The sequence below is a fragment of the Lacerta agilis genome, chromosome 2, assembly GCF_009819535.1.
Source record: "Lacerta agilis isolate rLacAgi1 chromosome 2, rLacAgi1.pri, whole genome shotgun sequence".
Classification (NCBI taxonomy): Eukaryota; Metazoa; Chordata; class Lepidosauria; order Squamata; family Lacertidae; genus Lacerta; species Lacerta agilis.
This window is the reverse complement of record NC_046313.1, coordinates 92,966,590-92,977,251: the sequence shown is the minus strand read 5'-3', so window position 1 is coordinate 92,977,251 and position 10,662 is coordinate 92,966,590. Positions and strand designations below refer to the sequence as shown.

Genomic DNA, 10,662 nt, shown 5'->3' with positions numbered 1-10,662 from the left:
AGTGTTTTTTGTGCTGTTAAAAGTTTGTGTTACTAAATATTTAGCATTACTTAAAAAAAAGAAAGCAAGCCCAGAAACAAAACTCTGAACGATGATAACATACACTGCTCTGTGGAATGAATTTGCACCGCATCTTATATACTGTTTTGTGCTGGTTTGCCTTTCCATTCTCAATTCTTGCAACTACCTTTCTTTCTGATCAAAGATATCTTTGCACACGGTTACAGCAGCTTTTGAAAACCTTTTTCTTTTTTTGGGGGGGGGGGTGAGGAGTGGGAATATAGCCCAAACTGGAATGTTTTCCATAGCTAAAGAAAACATGATGGCATCTGAAGGAAACTGGAATGAATGGTAGAAAAAGAACTACAAACAATTCCAAGGACATTCAGCTTTGTATAATAAAAACACCTATTAACATTCATCACAAAAGTACAGAAAACATTTAAGCCTCAAAAGGCTCTGGCCAGTTGAGGCCTGAGGTCAGAACTTAAAATGGTGTAGGAGAAGTAGGGGGGAAATCAAAGTTATACACTTAAAAAAATTGGGAGAATTTTCTTTTAACCTCTCTTCAGTACACACACACACACTTATGCACGCACACATGTAGGTGCACGTGTGCACACACGCACACGACTTCCCCATCCCAAATGGAAGCAAAGAAAGAAAGAAAAAAGTGAAGGCAGTGATAATCAACATGCGATACTGTGCAAATATTGTCCATTGGAATCCTCAAAATCTGGGCAAAGGCTTGATCTGCAATTATGTGTACATGCTCAGCTTGATGTCTTCGGTGTCCCAAATTGGAAGAATTGCAGTCCAAAGTCTGCTGCCAAATTGTGGATAAATGAATTGGTTGAACAAATTTACAACACTGATGTTGACTGTGAGAGGGAATCCCAAGTACCAAACAAGTCCATCCAATGCACAGAGTACAAATTCCTTTGTTTTGTGTTTTTTTTTTCAACAAAAAGTAGAAAAATCAAAAATACTCCCAAATGGGATACTTGATGGCACTAAGAGTTAACGTACTTTATAGCTGTCAAAATGGACCAAGTGTTTCCTCCAGACTGTACAATAATGGGGAGAGATTTCACAGCTAATTTTGAAGTATATGTTTTTTTTCCTCCCTCCCCGTGATCTTCATTTGCAGGATCACATCACAGACATATTCATTCAATGTCCTCATTTACATTTTCGTCTTCATAATCTCTGTCGTGGTCAAACTCTGGACTGTGATTGGCTGTTGTCACTAAGGACAGCGGGCCTTCATTTTCATCTGGATCTAATGGTTCTTCTTTGACATGCACCGGGTGCCTGTGAACATAAAAGGAAAGAGGAAATGTTGGTGAGCAATTAATTACTTTTTAAAAACAACAACAACCCTGTTTGGGTTAGAGAAAGTGACCAACAATTTGAAAAGGTTATTCAGCTCTTTAGAATAAAGCACCTATTTTTGTATAATTAAAACACGTATCATTTTACAGCAACTTGAGTTGTTTTTTCAAAGGTTTCCGAGAACCTGGAAATACAATCTCTCCTACCAAACGAGGAAGATAACAAAGGGGGAGAGATCCTAAGGTTCTTGAAACTCTCCCCCTTTTTAATGGTTGATATGGAGCACAGCTCTCCCCCCCCCCCCAGCCTGTTTTTTCACAAATACATGTCACATTGTGATTCTTCGTTTGGCTGCAAAGGGCAACGGGGGAGTGGGGGGGGGCGTAGAGAAATCCTAAGAATGCCAAGATTCAATAGAAAACAAAACCAGGAAGCAAGCCTTTGCTTCTTTATGGTTTCTTCGTGGGATTTAGGGAAAATGCTCTCGAGTGACACATTAGCTTGATTAATACAATCTTCGGATAAATAAATGAAATAAGCATCTGTAAAGCAAAACAGTGGTTTATCAGCCCACTGAGCTTCTGGAGGCTGGGCTAATCATCGGTTACTGTGTGTTCTGCTTCTCTAGTTAACATGCAGAACCTGTGAGGCAAGTCTCCAGAGGACGACCCCAAGTGAGGTTCTATCATTAATCAACTTCAAGCAAACACAGCAAAGAGACACCATGATACATGCTTTAAACTCCAAATTAATGCATATTTTTACAAACTGTCAATAAGGGAAGAAAAGCCCTGCCAGGAAACACAAACGGAGAGGAAAAGGCTCGCTCAACACAACAATATGATAAGAAAGCAGAGTCCTAATGAGAATAATAACACTGTCAGCTGTAAACAAGGCAGAACATGATCCTCAGCTCATGGTGGGCACTAAGGATGCACTAAAGAGATGAGATCTGCCAAATTTCTCATTATAGAATAGCACGTGAATAACCCATGGGGGAACAAGGGTTGATTATACAAAACGGGCATGATAACAATTGAAAAATGTTGTCCGTAAATCATATTCACAACAACCCCTTTACAAATACAAATTACCTTCCTCTTTTTTGTTGTTTGGTAGCTTTTGATATGTAAAATACCCCAGCAAGTAAGCAGTGTCTTGTTAAAGAGACTTTATAATAGGGAATCAGATTTTATTGGCAATATCATGTGAACAGTAATAATACAACCCGTTGAGGAAAATCCAGTTTCCTTTGTAAATAATTGATGTTTAAAGCAATCCCTGAAAATAAAGTGAGGGTAAGTTCAAAGTCTTGCTTGATTTATAACCCGCAACTCTGGATGTTGCAGTAAACGAACTCAAACCCTTTTAATTTGCCAAAGCAAAATAAAGAAATAATCCAGTATGTAAACTTTAACTTGGAAGTGGTTTGAAATAGCTGGGATGTTCTGAGTGGATGGGAATGATACAACCCCAGAAAAACACACACACGTAGAATTTGCCTGTTGTTATACTGATCAGCACCAGCCACTTGGTGTGAAACCAGGAATCGCACCATGAGAAGGAGAATAGCTCATGTAGCTGCCAAAAGGAAAGCAAGCCACATGATACTTTCAGAAACTAAAATGAATGAAATACTAACATTCATTAATATTAGTAGTGGGCTTTGAAACTCTCCAGATGTGTCAAGTGCACCTCAAATCTTTCATCCAGTTCAGGGTTTTGAACTGTGCATTGCTACATCAAGACAGAGGCATTTGCCTCAACATACAGCTTTTCCTGAAAAGGATCACCAGGAAGAAATGATCCTTTCGCTGAGTTATTTAGTTTATGAAAGCCTGTAGGGAAACGTGAATGTTGTATAAACAGTTGCTCCTAACGCAAAGCAGCAAAATGCACTATAAACAATGTCCCAGTCAACCTGTGGCACTTTCATTGTTCCCTTATAGTGATAGAACAACTTTCTAGACTACCAAGGGCTGCCACACATGTACATTTTCCTACTGAAACTTTTTACACATGTGTGAATGGCATGGAGGAATAATCCTGTGTTGTCAAATTTAACAGCAAATATGTGAAATCTCTCTCTGTGCGAGTCTCTTATTCCCTGGTAGCTTGGCATTGCTGAATCACAGTAGGTGCTGAATCCAGGCACCAAATAAAGCTGCATAGGGTTAAAGGTTCATTTCTGATCTGTGTGTTTGGATGTTAGGGTTGCTGAGCAGAAATAACAACAACAATAATTTATTATTTATACCCCACCCATCTGGCTGGGTTTCCCCAGCCACTCTGGGCGGCTTCCAACAGAATGTTAAAATACAATAATCTATTAAACATTAAAAGCTTCCCTAAACAGGGCTGCTTTCAGATGTCTTATAAAAGTCTGGTAGTTGTTTTTCTCTTTGACATCTGGTGGGAGGGTGTTCCACAGGGCGGGTGCCACTACCGAGAAGACCCTCTGCCTTTCCCCCTGTAACTTGGCTTCTCGCAGCGAGGGAACCGCCAGAAGGCCCTCGGTGCTGGACTTCAGTGTCTGGGCTAAACAATGGGGGTGGAGACGCTCCTTCAGGTATACAGGACCGAGGCCGTTTAGGGCTTTAAAGGTCAGCACCAACACTTTGAATTGTGCTTGGAAACGTACTGGAAGCCAATGTAGGTCCTTTCAAGATCAGTGTTATGTGGTCTCGGCGGCCATTCCCTGTCACCAGTCTAGCTGCCACATTCTGGATTAGTTGTAGTTTCCGGGTCACCTTCAAAGGTAGCCCCACATAGAGCACATTGCAGTAATCCAAGCGAGAGATAACTAGAGCATGCACCACTCTGGCGAGACAGTATGCGGGCAGGTAGGCTCTCAGCCTGTGTACCAGATGGAGCTGGTAGACAGCTGCCCTGGACACAGAATTAACCTCCATGGACAGCTCTTGAGTCCAAAATGACTCCCAGGTTGCGCACCTTTACCCCATTCAGGACCAGGGACAGTTACCCCATTCAGGACCAGGGAGTCCTCTACACTTGCCTGCCTCCTGTCCCCCAAGAACAGTACTTCTGTCTTGTCAGGATTCAACCTCAATCTGTTAGCTGCCATCCATCCTCCAACCGCCTCCAGACACTCACACAGGACCTTCACCGCCTTCACTGGTTCTGATTTAAATGAGAGATAGAGCTGGGTATCATCCGCATACTGATGAACACCCAGCCCTGATGATCTCTCTCAGCGGCTGCATTTAGTTGCTGAAAAGCATGGGGGAGAGGGCAGAACCCTGAGGCACCCCAGAAGTGAGAGCCCAGGGGTCTGAACACTCATCCCCCACCAACACTTTCTGAACACGGCCCAGGAGGAAGGAGCAGAACCACTGTATAACAGTGCCCCCAGCTCCCAACCCCTCTAGACAGTCCAGAAGGATGTTATGGTTGAGGGTGTCAAAGACCGCTGAGAGATCCAGCAGAACTAGGAAACAGCTCTCACTTTTGTCCCCAGCCTGCCGGCTAACCTAATGAATTTTGAAAACCTGCATCAAGTGCTTGTGAGAGACATGGGTGCAGCATCACCTTTAAAGTGGCCCCAGAAAAAGGGTCCTCTTGTGTCCACACCACAGGTAAGCTACATTCCTAGCAGGGTGGATTTGTTTACACCAGGTTGAAGAGAGTTCAGAAAGATGGGAACCCAGATTTGGGAGAAGGAAATACCTGTTTCTCCTTCAACATCCACAACAAAGGCTGTGTTTTAGAATGGACTTCAAAGCAGAGGAAATGGTAGCTGTGAAACATTCTTACTGTGAATCTGATATATACTCCCTTTATTTCAGTTCTCCTCAACAGAAAGTCTCATTAATATCCATAATTATAAAATGTATATGCGATATTGGTCAAAAAGCCACCATAGCACAGGTTCAGAGCACATGCCTTCTCATGCTTATGCGTTCAAAGCACATCAGCTCCTTATCAGTGTATAAGATCTCATATTCAATTCCCAACACTTCTAGTTAAAGGATTTCAGGTAGAATTATGGGCAAGAAAAACCTCTATTCGAGTCTTTGGAAAGCCTCTGCCAATCAGAGTTGGCAATACTGTATTAGATGGGACAATGGGCTTCATTTGTGTCCCCATATGCTACAATAGGGACGTGGGTGGTGCTGTGGGTGAAACCACTGAGCCTTGGGCTTGCTGATCAGAAGGTCGGTGGTTCGAATCCCTGCGACGGGGTGAGCTCCCGTTGCTTGGTCCCAGCTCCTGCCCACTTAGCAGTTCGAAAGCACGTCAAAGTGCAAGTAGATAAATAGGTACCGCTCCAGCGGGAAGGTAAACGGTGTTTCCGTGCACTGCTCTGGTTCGCCAGAAGCGGCTTAGTCATGCTGGCCACAGGACCCGGAAGCTGTACGCCGGCTCCCTCAGCCAGTAACGCGAGATGAGCGCCGCAACCCCAGAGTCGGACACAACTGGACCTAATGGTCAGGGGTCCCTTTACTTTTACCTATGCTACAATAACTTGAGTACATCCTGTCCGTGGACAAGCACTGCTTTCCTAAAATAACCAGTCTGAGAATACTCACATTCTTTTGGGGATATTTTTTTGGGCTAGAGTACCATCGAGAAATGTGAAAATGAAAGAAGCATTGGTTCACACATTACTCAAAACCCCATAACTGTTCAGAGTTGAAGAACAGAATCTTTTAGAAGAAGTGTGCATGCACACAAAAGCTCATACCAAGAACAAACTCAGTTGGTCTCTACGGTGCTACTGGAAAGAATTTTCTATTTTGTTTCGACTATGGCAGACCAACACGGCTACCCACCTGTAACTGAATCTTCTATATGTTCCACATGGTTTAGAATTCCTATATAAAAGTCTTACAAGTCCTGTTACAGCTGAGAAGGGTAGGGGGGAAGAGACAACAGAAAGAAAAGAAAGGTAGTCTCCAAAGGTCAGTATTGGGAGTTTTAAAAAAGGCTTTGCTTTTCCTTCCTTAGTACAAGAATTCCCAGTCATTCCTTTTAACTTACATGACTCTTACTTCTGAAGGGGTTAACTATAAATAACCTCACTGAGTGCAACTTTCCCTTCTTTTTACACCCGAGTAATTCTTTTGTTTGTCCATTCTGGGAAGAGAGGAGTTTTTAATAAAGCTGACTGTTGTTTAAAGCCACTGTGCTCTAGTGGCGCACACAGCATGGAACAATTTGCTTTGTGGCTACCTTTGGAGCATGTCAGGATGAAAGTGTTATGTCCCCAAGCTGTAATTATGTGACTACTTTCTAATGTTTCAAAAGAGAGGAGTGGAAGAGTAAGGAGAGAGTAGAAGGATTTCAGTGTATCATAAAGAAAAGCAGTGAATTGGATGGCAATAAGATTTCTGCAGGAGTGTTATACTTGCTTAGCTGTCATGTTAACAAGGCACTCTATAGTTTGTGATAAAGTTTAAAGGATACACCTACCAGAATTGTTAAAAACAATTTACTTTACGGCAGGGAAGTATATTTTGTAAAGGAAACTGATCGGAAGCTGCGCCTCGGTCGTCAAACGTTTCAGAAACCGAACGGGCTTCTGGAACGGATTACGTTTAACAGCCAAGGTATGACTGTACTCAAGGCGCAATGTTACATGTATACTGATGCCACTGCCACACTTGCTACTATTTAACTGCATAACGGCTAACTGAAGATGGAAAACATCCTCTTGTAGTGAAATGGCTTTGGAAATCCATTGAATGTAACAAAAATAATCCCAAAAGTTGTGATTGATAAAAACCAATGCATGGCTGGCAAACAAACAAACAAACAAATGTGGCGGTGGGCTGTGAGTCATACATGGCTGCCTTGGCTCTTTACTGCAGAATTTGAACTTTAGTAATAATCTGGGTCTCATCATAGAAAGTGTGTACACATGTTCACAAAAGTATTCAATGTAGTTTTCAGATGTCAAACAACTTATATGTCCTTGCCCTAAAGGTGTGTTACATATGCAAATTGAGTGATGGATACTTGATATCAAGATATGTAAACACTTGCTAGGTGTTCATTGTCACTAATTCTCTTAATACTTTCCAGTTGTCCTAACTCCATAAAAAAAACCAACACCAACCCAAATATTGGCTTCAAAAATATCTTAAGTGCATCATTTAAATAACTTATCCATGGGCAAACTAGATGCTTTACTCCTGAAAAATTCCGACATGCCAGCAACTTTTCTAGGAATTAGAAACTATCAAATCTTTTAACATAGTCATGGAGAGAATAAAAGTATTTGCATGTACAACTGCCTGAAGATGAATCCATTCAAACAGCACTAGAGGAATGTCATGTCATTCTGCTTTGGGAATGCTAATTAATACTGCACAAACAATCCCTGTAAAAACTAAACACATTGAAATGTTTTGAAGTAAATGGCAAAAGACAATGTTCAAATTAATTATTAATTAAAAATGAATGTTGCCATCTTTAAAGATTTTTTTTTCAAAGCACAATGTGCACCGATTTAAAATGCTGAAATATCAAAGTATTATGAGCCTTAGATTTCCTTTCTCCTTTACCCCCTGCTCAACATATTATGCAGGTGGGAAACTTTTTAAAAACCATTAAATGCTAATTACCTTCACAACTAATTATTAGGGTGGCACTAGGTTAATGCTTTCCTACCTTTTGATTTAGACCTACTTTTGTCAATGCCTTATTCATAATACTTTGAAGTAGAAGGGCTACAAATTAATTCTTTTAACCATATTATTAATTGGCTATGTGATCTTTTGGCAACAGGACCAATAATTTCACGGTCACGTTCTGAGATACAGCTTGCTACAGTCACTTCCAGTACCTCTAAAAATGGAGGAAAGAGTTATTTGCAGTGCCAGTTAATCTATGTACAATTTTGGGGACTTGCAACAAAATGTGTTGTTGCCTTGATCATTCTGTCTTGGTATCACAGATGACCCTGTGCTTATTCCGCAAAATTGCAAAGCTCCTGATGAAAGTTTAGAGCTAGCCATTTCCCCACAGAATTTGGTGGCCTTCAAATTGCTGCATGCCTCTTGCAACAACGAAACTTTCCAGCACTCGTGTAGTTTGGAAATAAATGTATGAACTTTAAAGCCAACTAAGCAAACAATATATGAGAGTCCACTTGTTTAGTGTAAGAATTGTGTTTTATACCCAACATTAGTTTTCTAACAGTGGCCAGACACATTTTTCTTTAAGTCCACAGGGAACATACATGGAGGAATTCAGCATCATGCTCTTCTGATCGTTCCATCTGTGCATACTCCTGCTTGCCAGACAAGTCATCTTCACTTTCCCCTGCCCCTGTTCAGCGTTCTGGACTGTCTTCCAACCCAGCAGAGCAGATTAGGTGTGGGGCATGCATGGGGAGGGGATGGAAGCTCAGCTGCACTAGCAAAAGTCCTTGTGCTGGCTTCTGCCAGCATGCCAGTTTAGTGGGATCCAGCCCCTTGGGCTGCATGTAATGATCAACCATGGCTTAGTTCTATGTGGACAAGTCTGAATGAACCCAAGTACAGCACAGGAGTCACATGCTCCCCCTTCCTGTGCAGGTGACAAAAGGCCTTAGGCTGCTCTACCAGACACCAACTATTCCTTGAGCATTCATCCGGATTCACTTGCTTGCACAAAGCTTATGTGAAAGTTAGATAATCCCAGATCTTTACTGAGAGTCTTCCACACAGGTGATAATATCTTTAATGGATTTGACCCTAGCATCTTGTGCTCAAGAGTAGAACCTCTTTGAACAAGAAGATTCCATTTTAGCCACCATGGAAAAATGGTGATTAATAGATATTTCCAGATTCATTAAAGGATCCAAGTGGAAATAATGTGTTAAGAGACAAAAAAATCTCCCAAAGAAATGCATTTTCAGAATGCCATTTCTGCAAACTGGTGGTTTACAAGCCAAAGGACTGAGTGAAAAGTGAGTTAACAATGCCCAGGTGGATTTGTCAGACCACACTAAAGGTAAATGGTTCCTTTTTTCAAGTTGGCACAAACATTTCTGGAGCTTATATTTTGGGCTTCATTGGAAGAGGGGCAGGGAGAGGGAGAGAGACAGGAGATAAATGTAAACAGCAGCAACATTCCTCTCTACTTACATTGCTTGCATAGGGGAACGTCCTGGGCTGCTGTCGCTCCCATTACTGTTCGCATGCTCCATTGCACCATTAAGATCTTCCCGCATAGCATTGGCTAAACTGCCCAGAGTGGGATTTCCCATGGAAGCAGTAGTGTACAGAGGTATACTGTTCTCAGCCATTGAAGCCTGTCGAGTCAAAGAACAAGACATGAGAATCCAAAGCAACACATGCTCATACATGTGCCACAGATCAGCTGCAAGGTAACACTGTTTGCACTATGTTTTCATTAAATATAATGGATAAAATGTCCACTTAATTATTTCTACCACTGGCTAGAGTGTAGCTAAGAATTCACAAAGCTCTGTTTTCTACTTGTAGTAACTACCAAAGACAGTATCGCCCCATTTAGACTCAGGGAAGAAGTCAAATGATGACTGGGACAAATTACATGTTAAATTATAGAGCTGGCCTTGGTTGTTTATTTAAAAAAGCAAACAAACCCGGAATTCAGGCAATCTGGATTGGGACCATAGTGTGGGTGAAGGGTTTTTTTTTTAATGCCTTACCTCAAAAATTGTCCCCCTGCTGCTATTTACATTAGCACCGATGGCACTAGGATAAATGCCTAGTGTCACCAGATAGAGCTCATAACTCATGTCTGAAATTCTGGAGCTCTGGTGCCACTCAAGTGTACTAGATGGACCAGTGGTGTGACTTGGCAAAAGGCAGCTTCTGTGTTCCTGTTTGCTCATTTTGTACTATGAACTCCTTACCATCTTCCCATGTACCTCCTTGTGGTGTAATTCCACATGGCTGAGTTTGTGAATAGTACACCCAAGTATGCAGGACTAACAGCTTGGATGGATGTGTATGTGAGTTGATGGGGAAAGTTTAGTTTAGGGGAAGTAATTGAGACCAAAAATTTTCTGAGCTCTTCTAATGTGTATCATTCATGAAAACAGAATCATATTCAAGAGCAAATATTTTAGGCAACATCCTGGTAACATTATTTCCATATTCTTATTTTGACCTGTGATATCTGCTTTGACACAACTTTCATTTGGATGGATAGGACTTGCACTGGACTCCCACAAAATTCCAGTGAAATGAATAAAACAGCAGTGCTTGGCTGCTTTGTTCTCACATTGCTTGTCAAATGTAATCAAATTGCCAAATAATGATTTAACCATGCCAGTTCTGAGCTGCACTGGAACTTCAGTAAATAGGCCCTCATATTCAGTAAATAGGCCCT

General features: G+C 41.5%; 1 protein-coding gene across 10 annotated transcripts in view; it reads right to left on the bottom strand.

Moving 5' to 3' along the window:
- Positions 1 to 242: 242 nt before the first annotated feature.
- The window catches only part of FOXP1 (forkhead box P1), a 533,089-nt gene continuing 522,669 nt past the window's right edge, over positions 243 to 10,662 (bottom strand). For 9 of the 10 annotated variants that reach the window (XM_033141229.1, XM_033141228.1, XM_033141222.1 and 6 more), the window contains 2 exons: positions 9,429 to 9,595; positions 1,170 to 1,314 (listed from right to left, as the gene is read on the bottom strand). In XM_033141229.1, the coding sequence (XP_032997120.1) occupies positions 1,170 to 1,314; positions 9,429 to 9,595 (312 nt within the window). Of the gene's footprint in view, positions 1,315 to 9,428; positions 9,596 to 10,662 lie in introns of all 10 variants that reach the window. The other variant, XM_033141225.1, reaches the window with a different exon arrangement.